This window comes from Piliocolobus tephrosceles, chromosome 21 (assembly GCF_002776525.5).
Source record: "Piliocolobus tephrosceles isolate RC106 chromosome 21, ASM277652v3, whole genome shotgun sequence".
Taxonomy (NCBI): domain Eukaryota; kingdom Metazoa; phylum Chordata; class Mammalia; order Primates; family Cercopithecidae; genus Piliocolobus; species Piliocolobus tephrosceles.
In genome coordinates, this window is record NC_045454.1 from 20,552,144 (window position 1) to 20,563,985 (window position 11,842).

General features: G+C 41.7%; 1 protein-coding gene across 2 annotated transcripts in view; it reads left to right on the plus strand.

The window, feature by feature from the left end:
* Positions 1-26: 26 nt before the first annotated feature.
* ZNF829 (zinc finger protein 829) overlaps positions 27-11,842 on the plus strand; it is a 27,656-nt gene continuing 15,840 nt past the window's right edge. Inside the window, exons 1-5 of one of the 2 annotated variants that reach the window (XM_026449159.2) lie at positions 27-304; positions 1,074-1,198; positions 1,306-1,363; positions 8,214-8,340; positions 8,649-8,744. In XM_026449159.2, the coding sequence (XP_026304944.1) occupies positions 1,161-1,198; positions 1,306-1,363; positions 8,214-8,340; positions 8,649-8,744 (319 nt within the window). In that variant the 5' untranslated portion in view covers positions 27-304; positions 1,074-1,160. The remainder of the gene's footprint in view (positions 305-1,073; positions 1,199-1,305; positions 1,364-8,213; positions 8,341-8,648; positions 8,745-11,842) is intronic. The other variant, XM_026449160.1, reaches the window with a different exon arrangement.

An 11,842-nucleotide genomic window follows, 5' to 3' on the forward strand; every position in this document is an offset into this window, starting at 1 on the left:
CGGCCCCACTCAACTTCCGGCCAGAACACATCTGCGTTTCCTGTGTGAGGGCGAGGCGTGGGCCTGGTTCCCGGGGAGGCTCATCTCCGTTACCCAGCGCTACAGCGACCCGCAACTCCGAGGCTCGGCTGGATGTTGAGAGTTGCGGGAGCAGCCGTTTCGGGTGGACCCAGGCGAGGAGCTGACAGGAATCGGCCTGGGTCCCGCTCTGGACTACATTTCCCAGAGGGCCTGGTGGCCTGCCACTTTTCTCGCAGGAATTCGAACGTTTCGTCACTCCTGGCGGGACTCTTAGATCTGGGAGGTGAGATATTTTGGTCCCCGGGAGAACTGGCTCAGGTCTGCAAGTTCCCATCCGGGATGACTGGAAAGGGCTTAGTTGAGGATACCGAAGGCCGGTGGGGAGCTGCCGCCTTGGGCCCGTGGGGGCGGAGCTGCCTGAAAGGGGGAGGTTGTGTTTGGGAGGCCGAGGCGGGCGGATCACGAGGTCAAGAGATCGAGACCATCCTGGCCAACATGGTGACACCCTATCTCTACTAAAAATACAAAAATTAGCTGGGCTTGGTGGCGCGCGCCGGTAGTTTCAGCTACCCGGTAGTCCCAGCTACTCGGAGGCTGAGGCAGGAGAATCACTTGAACCCGGGAGGCGGAGGTTGCAGTGAGCCGAGATCGCGCCACTGCACTCCAGCCTGGCGACAGAACAAGACTCTTGTCCCCACCCCTCCAAAAAAGAGGGGAGGCTGTGGAACTGTCTGGGAGATAATAACACTGCTACTTATGTGCGGATATGGGATACCTGTCACTGAAGGGGTTGTGGCTGTGTGTACCCGTGGTGATGTGTGATTGTGACTGCGACAGTGTGGGGTGCCTACGATTGTGCAGCTGTAATTGTGTGTTTCCTGTGGTGTGTATGTGATTGTAACTGTGTTGCCGTGTGTGGCTCCGTGTGTGCAGGTTAGACGTGCATGTCGCCTTGATTTAAATGTGACTGTCCCTAACGGTATGTGGCATTCTGTGTATGAGTATGGGGTCCCGTCAACTGTGCGATTGTGACTCCAGAACTCTGTCTCTAGGAAACCTCTCTGAGGTCTGGTGGTCAGATTCGAACCCTGGACAGCAGTGAACACAGCCTTTCCCCTGAGCCACTGGAATTGGACAGGATGCCCCATTCTCCTCTGATCTCCATTCCCCATGTGTGGTGGGTAATGGGGCTGGGGAAGACCTCTTACTTGACTAGTTTGGGTACCAAGAAAAACCTGGTGTCTCACAGTTACTCTTCCCTCTCCCCATTTTACTTTTCTCCAGGTGTCACCCAGGAGAGGAGGAAAGAATGCATGATGAACTCCTACAAGCAGTATCCAAGGTGTGTTGGGGTTTCTTCTTTTTCTTCTGAAAATTCTTGCTTAATAAAGGAATGTCATTTAATTCTCGGTCCCTATAATTTTCCCATCACAGAAAAGGATGGTTGCTCCACTTATGCTTGCCGAATTTTCTTCTCAAATATCTATTATGATTTAAAAATAAAAGAATGATTAGTTTAGAGATCTCAAAAATACAGCATTACCAGGAAAAAATAAAATTTGACCATTCAGATAACTAGTGTTAATATTTTAATGTATTTTCATTATTTGTCAAGAACCAAATTTTGTTTCATTTACCATTTGATGTTCTACATTTTTACAAAAAAAGTGTCATAAATATGATCCCACGTCATCAAATGGTCTTGGGAAATATATTTTTCTACACTTGAAAAAACTATGGTATATACTTTTTTTAAAAATCAGACATGCCAGACTTTTAAATCCTCATTTGAATATATATCTGTACTTACACCCCCCCCACCCCCACAGGTTTGAATTTGGGTCTCCATCATTAATAATAAAATTGAACGTATTCCATATGTTTACTGGTTTTTAGCGTTTCATCTTTCGTGACATGTCAGTTCAAATCTTTATTCATTTTTCTCTTGGAATAGCTCTTATTGATTCATATGAGTTATTTATGTAATCTGGATCTCAGTCCTTTATTATGTTTTCCTAATATTTGGAAGATTTCATCACTTCCTGTAAGATGATTTTATGATAAGTTCTAATTTTTAAAAAGCTGAGTTTATCAATATTTTTTCTTTGTGGTTAGTGCTTCTTGTATCTTATTTAAGAAATCATTCCCTGTCCCAAGGTCATGCAGATACTCTCCTATATTTATGCCTAAAGCCATAAGTTTCACGTTCTTTTTTTTTTTTTTTTTTTGAGACGGAGTCTCGCTCTGTCGCCCAGGCTGGAGTGCAGTGGCCGGATCTCAGCTCACTGCAAGCTCCGCCTCCCGGGTTTAAGCCATTCTCCTGCCTCAGCCTCCTGAGTAGCTGGGACTACAGGCACTCGCCACCTTGCCTGGCAATTTTTTTGTATATTTTAGTAGAGACGGGGTTTCACCGTGTTAGCCAGGATGGTCTCGATCTCCTGACCTCGTGATCCGCCCGTCTCGGCCTCCCAAAGTGCTGGGATTACAGGCTTGTTGAGCCACCGCGCCCGGCCTCACTTTTATGTTTAGATATTTTATATAGTTGCAACTGGTTTTTGTATATGTTACGAGGTAGGGATCAGATTCCCCCCTCCTTATTAATACCCAGTTTATCAATACCATACATTGGAAGATCTGTTGTGTTCTCATTGGCCTTCAAATGTGTATCATGTCTATATGTGCACGGGTATATTTATGCATGGGTATATTTATGAACTCTTTATTCTCTTCCATTGACTTTGTATATTCCTGTGCCAGTATCATACAGTCTTGATTAGCTCTTCTCCCTGGATGGTAATCTGCCTTGTCTTCCTCTGACTGTTCTGTTTTTGGCTTTCTGTAATTTTAGTGTAAGATATATAAAGTGTTTGATTTATCTCCTTGGGATTTGTAGAGTTTTAAAATTTATGGATGGATGTCTATTATTAGTTCAGGAAAATCTTCAGTCATTATCCCTTCACAAAACCCCTGTATCATTCTCTCTCCCTTTCCTTCTCAGGTTCTAACTAAACATAGGTTAGAATTTCTTGTTCTTTTCTGTATCTTATCTCTTTTTGGTTTTTAGAGTTGATACTTATAGCTCAAATCAAAGCAATATTAAACAAAAGAACCTTGCCTCATCTCAGGAGGGGCAGTGGGCATGGCAGGCAACCATAGAGGTTTTAGATTCTTCCTCCAAGTGATAATAAAAATATCTTTATTCAATTTGTGTTTCAACACTTCTAACCTTGGGGAACTCACTAAATTGTACGGTTGTCCATTCACCCGATGATCATTTTATCTGAAAATTAGGGGATACATACTAGGATAGAGGACTCAGAATAGGGACACTGTTTTCTCAAGGCGTAAATTTGGAACTCTGAGTGGGCCTATGCTCAATTTTTAAATTGTATGTGTTTGGTATAGATGCAAAGAAAATCAGGATAAGAATAAGTCTAACTAAATCTATTTGGTGTAAGGCCTTTCTATCTGAATTTCTTTTAAAGAGGACTGAGTCTTCCCTCTCCTGTGCCAAAGCCCAGGTAGAATATCTGGTTCCCCTCTCGCATCAGTCTCTAGTTACGCTTATCATTTCTATAGAGAAGATTGTTGCCCAATATTAGTGGGAATAACTAGGAAAATTAGGAAAATCTGGTATACTATAGTAGACAATACTTCCTTTTTTTTTTTTGAGACGGAGTTTCACTCTTGTTTCCCAGGCTGGAGTGCAATGGCACGATCTCAGCTCACCGCAACCTCCACCTCCCAGGTTCAAGCAATTCTCCTGCCTCAGCCTCCTGAGTAACTGGGATTACAGGCATGTGCCACCACACCCGGCTAATTTTTGTGTTTTTAGTAGATACGGGGTTTCTCCATGTTGGTTGGGCTGATCTTGAACTCCCGACCTCAGGTGATCTGCCCACCTCAGCCTCCCAAAGTGCTGGGATTACAGGCGTGAGCCACTGCACCTGGCCAACAATAAATTTTAAAAGAAATAAATTAAATTTTGTTTTCAGAAGTTAGCCTAATGTTTAATCAGGAAATATTTGAAACATCAAAATATTTGAAAATTAGAAGTAAAACAAGGATATACCACATTACCGATGTTATTTAACATTGTTTTAGAGATATTAACCAAAACACATAAGAAAAACATTAGGTTAAAAATTACAAAAGAGAGCATATGATTATCACTTTATAGATGATGTGACCATGTACCTGAAAAACCAAATCTGCTTATAATCAGCATTTTGAAATAAGCAGGATTCCATGTGAAGCAAACAAAAGAATTTTTTTTTCCCCTCATAATTTCTACTCTCAATCCTCTCTGTGAGTTAATTTTTTTGTTGCCCTGGATAAGAACTTGCACAGACTATCATTTTTAGATCACTCTCTGATATCCTTTGATTGTTTACAGTCACAATCTCAGTCTCATTTTACTAATTATAACCTCTAGTTCACTGTAATAATATGTGAGTTTCATTTAAAGCCTCTTCTCTGAGCTCAGGCTTGCTTCAAGCTTGCAGTATGAAAGAGGGACATAATTAAGCGTCTTGATTTCCTCGCCCTGAGCTTCTATTTCTCCTGCCTAATAGTCAGTCTCTGGATCCTATGAGATTAGAGCAGGGGTAGGGAAGAGGAGGTAAGGGAAAGAAAAGTCTTTCTTGACTTGTTTTGGTGTTGGTCTCTTTTGCCTTGATGGATGTTCAGCACTCCTTTGTTAGGAGACACCATTAAGGGTTTCTCAGAGAAGCCCTTGCTGGAAACCTCTAATTGTATCTCCTGGGATATGTGCAGCATGTCTCCTTGAAATGGCTACTTATGATATCTGTCATACACTTCTGCATTCTGTGACGCATTCCTTTGTTGAGGTCACTTTGTCCCTTTATTGGGTCCACATCTAGTCCAAACGGGGGAATAGGTACTAATCTTTGTGCCCCCTAAGCTCCAGCGAATACAGCAAAAATTATTCCCAAGTATGTCATCATTTCACTTTGGACCCTGAAGTCTAAAGGGGCCCCCTTACTTGTCCTAAGGTGAAGGAGAAGTACCTTCATTTCTCCTATCAATTGGGAATATGTGTCCTTTTATAAACAAAATTCTTGGGACACTGAGTGTCCTATAATTCAACTGAATTCTGAAACTAACTACCCAGAGTTAACACAGACCCCATTGGTTAAGAGGCTCAGTCCTGGCTGGTCATGCCTATAGTCTCAGGACTTTGGGAGGCCAAGATGGGTGGATCACTTGAGGTCAGGAGTTTGAGAACAGCCTGGCCAATGTGGTGAACCCACATCTCTACTAAAAACACAAAAATTAGCTGAGCATGGTGGTGTGTGCCTGTGGTCCCAGCTACTTGGGAGGCTGAGGCAGAAGCATTGCTTAAACCTGGGAGGCAGAGGTTGCAGGGAGCCGAGATCGCACCACTGCACTCCAGCCTGAGTGATGGAGTGAGACTCAGTCTCAAAAACAGAAAGAAAAAAAGACTCAGTCCCACAAGACTACCTGTTTCAGATACCAGCCACAAATCTAAGGCACTGCACTTCTGCCTAGCCAGCCAAAAGTTGAGAGGTTCCTGTAACTGTCCTTCAGGTTCAATAATTCATTAGAACAACATATAGAACTCAGGAAAGCACTATACTTATGGTTATAGCTTTGCTTTTTTGTTGGTTTGTTTGTTGGTATTGAGATGGTGTTTCACTCTGTTGTGCAGGCTGGAGTGCAATGGCACAATCTTGGCTTGCTGCAACCTCCACCTCCCGGGTTCAAGCCATTCGCCTGCCTCGGCCTCCTGAGTAGCTGGGATTACAGGCATGTGCCATGATGCCTGGCTAATTTTTGTATTTTTAGTAGAGATGGGGTTTCTGCATGTTGGCTAGGCTGGTCTTGAACTCCTGACCTCAGGTGATCCACCCGCCTTGGCTTCCCAAAGTGCTGGGATTACAGGCATGAGCCACCGCACCCAGCCTGATTATAGTTTTATTATAAAGGATACAACTGAGGAACAGTAAAATGGAAGAGATGCATAGGGTAAGGTATGGGGAAGGGCCTGCATATCTGCAAAGGGTCTTGAAAGTATTTTTGCCTAAGAAAATGTCTGAAATGAAAGATTCATTTAGTAGTATTTATATTGTGGAAATTTCTGCTACCATAAGAGTATAAAAGTTGAATTTGTTTATGTTAATAGGGAATAATTCTTATGACAGTCTTAAAAGAATTATAATTTCCAAGAAATTTAAAGTATGCTGTTGTTTAAGTGATACTTTAAATTTATGTTTAACCCATTTTGCATTTTAAAAATTCAAGAAATGGGCCAGGCGCAGTGGCTCATAGGCTCATATCCCAGCACTTTGGGAGGCTGAGGCAGGTGGATCACTTGAGGTCAGGAGTTTGAGACCAGCCTGACCAGCATGGTAAAACCCTGTGTCTACTAAAAATACAAAAATAGCTGGGTGTGGTGACCGGCGCCTGTAATCCCAGCTACTCGGGAGGCTGAGGGAGGAGAATCACTTGAACCCGGGAGGTGGAGGTTGCAGTGAGCTGAGATTGTGCCACTGTACTCCAACCTGGGCAACAAGAGTGAAACTCCATCTCAAAAAAAAAAAAAAAATCAAGAAATGTTAAAAGACATGAAAAATGGCAAGGCATTGTCCCACTACCCAATCCTACTCCTGTTAGGTGGCTACTTTGAACTCCTTTTGCTGTTTCTCTTAGCATTTTTCCTATATTTCTAATTAATATTCCTATATTGCTATTTTTTCATACATATTTTCCAGTGATTTCTAAGCAGGTAACTATGGATTGAGATTTCCCATACCACAGTCCTCAACTTTTTGTCCACACAATAGAATTATATCACAATTTTTCTCTTCTTTTCTTTTTTTTTTTTGGAGACAGAGTCTCACGCTGTTGTCCAGGCTGGAGTGCAATGGCGCGATCTCAGCTCACTGCAACCTCTGCCTCCCAGGTTCAAGTGATTCTCCTGCCTCAGCCTCCCAAGTAGCTAGGATTACAGGCGTGCACCACCACGCCCGGCTAATTTTTGTATTTGAAGGAGAGACGGGGTTTCACCATGTTGGCCAGGCTGGTCTTGAACTCCTGACCTTGTGATCCTCCTGCCTCAGCCTCCCAAAGTGCTGGGATTACAGGCATGAGCCACCATGCTCAGCCCATAATTTTTCTTTAAATCATTGCTATCCCTGTGGAACCTTGCAGATACTGTTAATGTGAGCCAAGTAAAACACCAGATTCTAGATTCTTTCTAGTACAATTTGTGTTTTTCTCAGAGCAAATTGCCTTGTTTCTTCTTTTGCCTGATTTTATGTATGTGTCGCTATTTTTTTCAGTTTCTCTAACATTGCTGTCAGTTGCCTGTTGATATTTTCTGCATGATCAAACATAGTAGCTCCTTAGTTTTCTTTGGAGATGTCTTTCCTATAGTCCTCACTTCTTCTGTTCCTAGATGCTGTTCTCTCAGTCTGCTGCCGGATGGTGTTCTAGGATTTGCCTTTTATAATTATACTGGCACTTTCTTCACCATTTTCATGTTAGTTTTCCAGTGTCTTAATATAGTACCTTTTCTTTTTCCTAATTTACTCCCTAGTTTTGATGGAACATGTAGCCCAGTAGCTTCCTAAGAAAAGCCACATTGGAAATACTTTTATCATTCCCTGCAGATTTAAAATTGTCTTGATTTAATCTTCGTAGTGGCTTAGTAATCTGATTGGAGATAGAATTCTATTTCAGAATTTATTTTCCTTTATAATATTAAAGGAATGGCTTGGTTTTTTTCTTGTTTCAAATGATGCTATTGAGAAGTCTATTGCCATTCTGATTCCTGAAAACTTATGTGATCTGTGTTTTCTTCCTAGAAGCTTTTCGAAACTTTCATTTTTGTTTTGCCCTGATATTCTGAATTTTTACTGCATGTATTATGAGATGTGTTTGAAAGCCCCCTCCCATTTTCCCCTCTCTTGGGGCATAAAGGGAAAGTGGGGAGGGGGAAGAAACTCACTAATTGAACTGAATGCATGCTGTTTCCTATCACTGGAAAAGTCCAGCCTATTTGTACATCCCTTTGTACACAGGACATATATCTTCCGATATGATAGGATTCACCTCCTTTAATTTTGCTTACTCTGTCCTTTCTTGCCACCTCTACCACCATCTTTTTCTTTTCTCCTTCTATTGTGAAAGCATGTTTGTTGTTTCAGGGGTCAGTGATGTTCAGGGATGTGTCCATAGACTTCTCTCAAGAGGAATGGGAATGCCTGGACTCTGGTCAGATGAGTTTATACAAAGAAGTAATGTTGGAGAATTTCAGCAACCTGGTTTCAGTGGGTAAGGATAACTATTCCCCAAAATTCAGAGTCTGCCCTTGTAAATATCTCCTTTCTCCACTGTGAATTATTTGCTTCACGTAACCAGCTGAATTTCTGCTCCCTGTTCCCTAAGGAATGGTTTGAGTTGAAATAGAATGGAAGAGTTGGAAGTGGGCAGCTCCAATGGGCTGCGGCTGAAGCTTCATCTTCTCCATCTTTCTCTGGTCCTTCTTGTAGTGTCATCTCTTCTTTGATCACTAAGGGACTCGATCTGATTTCTGGGGAGCCCAGAGCATAACCATGTCCCATGTCTTTTCTTGTGAGCAGGACTTTCCAATTCTAAGCCAGCTGTGATCTCCTTATTAGAACAAGGAAAAGAGCCCTGGATGGTTGAAAGAGAGCTGACTAGAGGCCTGTGTTCAGGTAAGTAAGAGATGATGGCTCAGGAGCAGGGCTATGAAGAGATACTCTTCTGAGATGTTATCAGGAAGCTCCCCTTAAAGGCCCGAAGCCTCTTCCATATAAGGTATCCCACTTTTTTTTTCTCATACTTTCTCCCTAGTCCAATATAGCAAGTACCTCCCTGGCTATAATTATGCTATAATTCTACCCACATTTTAGGTTTCATTCCTTCCTATGATACGCTACGTTTAGAATTGTATAACAGTAGACACTCTTACCCTAAGAAATAGATGTATGTAAGTGCGTGTTTGTGTCTTTTTCTTTCCCTATACTTGTTTTCATTTTATCTACTTTCAGCTATTTAACGTCTTTGACCAGTTCATTCTGGATTTAATAGCTCATTCTTTCATTTATCAAACATTTGATTATTTCTTACTTTAAAAGAAATTGGGCCGGGCGTGGTGGCTCAAGCCTGTAATCCCAGCACTTTGGGAGGCCGAGACGGGCGGATCACGAGGTCAGGAGATCGAGACCATCCTGGCTAACACGGTGAAACCCTGTCTCTACTAAAAATACAAAAACTAGCCGGGCGAGGTGGCGGGCGCCTGTAGTCCCAGCTACTCCGGAGGCTGAGGCAGGAGAATGGCATAAACCCGGGAGGCAGAGCTTGCAGTGAGCTGAGATCCAGTCACTGCACTCCAGTCCGGGCGACAGAGCGAGACTCCGCCTCAAAAATAAAAAAAAAATAAAAAAATAAAAAAAAAAAAGAAATTGAAGGATAACATACACACATAAAACTACATGACTACGATTGCATAGCATGGTGAAATTGAGAACGGTGAAACCACTACTAGGACAATAAGTGGAACATTACTAGCACCTCAGAACCCCTTCTCTGCCCCTTCCCAATCATCAACCTCTTTTTCCTCTCCCAAAATAAATACCATCCTGATATTTAGCACCAGGGATTCGTTTTGCCTATTTCTGAACTTTATATAGATGCAGTCGCACAGTATTTAGTCTTTTGCTTTTGGCTTTTTTTGCTCAACATGTTGTTTATGTGACATATCTATGGTGCTGCATATATCTGGTGTTCATTCTTATTGGCTATGTTGTATTTCATTCTATGAGTATATGTGTGTGTGTGTGTGTGTATATATATATATATATATATATATATATATATTTTTTTTTTTTTTTTTTTGAGTTGGAGTCTTTGCTCTGTTGCCCAGGCTGGAGTGCAGTAGTGTGATCTCTGCTCATTGCAACCTCTGCCTCCCAGGTTCAAGCGATTCTGCCTCAGCCCGCCGAGTAGCTGGGACTACAGGCCTGTGCCACCACGCCCAGCTAATTTTTTGTACTTTCAGTAGAGACAGGGTTTCAACATGTTGGCCAGGCTGGTGTCAAACTCCTGACCTCAGGTGATCCACCTGCCTCAGCCTCACCAAGTGCTGGGATTACAGGTGTGAGCCACTGCATCCTGCTTCATTCTATGAATATATTTTAAATTATGCTTTATATATTATTAATTACTATAAGTGACCTTTCTACTGTTGACAGCTGGTTTGTTTGCAGTTTTTAGCTATTACACATAATGCTGCTGTGAACGTTCCTGTGTATAACTTTTGGCAAATGTATGTACACATTTCTTTTAGGTATATACATAGGAGTGGAATTACTGAGCAATAGGATATATGTGTGTTCAACATTAGTAAAGATACCAATTTTCCAAAGTAGTTATACCAATTTGCAGTTCTAGTAGCAGTATAAAGGTTGCCATTACTCTGCATTCTTACATTCTTACCAGTTATTATTGCCAGGCCCTTTAATTTTAGTTATTCTGCTGTGTGTGTTCTGTGACATGCCTGTTTAAGTTTCTTGGCTAAACTTTGTCGGTTGTCTTTTTCCTGTTGCTTTCAAAGAATTATTTTTATATTCTATGTATCAGCCCTGTGTTTGTTTATACATGATGTACATATCTCCCACCACTTTATATCTTGTCTTTTACTCTTTTACTGGTATCTTTTGATGAACAGAAGTTAATTAATTTTAATGTGGTCACAGTTATCTTTTTCTGTATAGTGTTGCTTTTTTGTGTCCTGGGTAGGAATCATTGCCTACCCTAAGGTCATGAAGATATTTCCTATGTTATATTCTAGTAGCTTTATTGTTTTACTTTTTCCATTTAGATCTACTTTTCTGAAGTTGGTATTTGTTTGTATTGTGAGGTAGGGGTCAAATTTCATTTTTTTTCCATGTGAATATCCAGTTGACTTCTTAGTGTTTATTGAGATGACTGTCCTTTTCCCATTCCCTATAGGACTACCTTTGTCATAAATTATGTATTCCTATTTCTGTGAGTCTGTCTCTGAATTCTGTTCCTTTGGCTTATTTGTCTGTCCTTGTGCCAATAGCACACTGTATTAATACTGTAGCATGTAATAAATCTTATCTAGTAGAGCAAGTTCTCCTACTGCTTCTTAGTCCTTTGCATTTTCATTGTAAATTCTAGAATTAGGCCGGGCATGGTGGCTCATGCCTGTAATCCCAGCACTTTGGGAGGCTGAGGTGGGTGGATCACCTGAGGTCCGGAGTTTGAGACCAGCCTGGGCAACATGGTGAAACCCCATCTTTACTAACAATACAAAAATTAGCCAGGCGTGGTGGCGGGTGCCTGTAATCCCAGCTACTCAGGAGGCTGAGGCAGGAGAATCGCTTAAACTGGGGAGGCGGAGGTTACAGGGAGCCGAGATCGCACCATTGCTCTCCAACCTGGGGGACAAGAGCAAAACTTGGTCTCAAAGAAAAAAAAAAATTAGAATTAGCTTATATAGAGTCATTTGAAACTTAATCAAAATGGCAAGTTATACTTTGCATGAGAATATTAATATCAGTTTATGGAGAATTAAGATTTTTAAATAGTCTTGTAAAAATGTTTGACTTTTTAATTTTGTACACTAGTCTGCTAGGTGCTGTACAGTTTAGAAAATAAGTAGGCTTATTAAGAAACTTGTTATATGGCCTGGCGCGGTGGCTCAAGCCTGTAATCCCAGCACTTTGGGAGGCTGAGACGGGTGGATCACGAGGTCAGGAGATCCAGACCATCCTGGCTAACACGG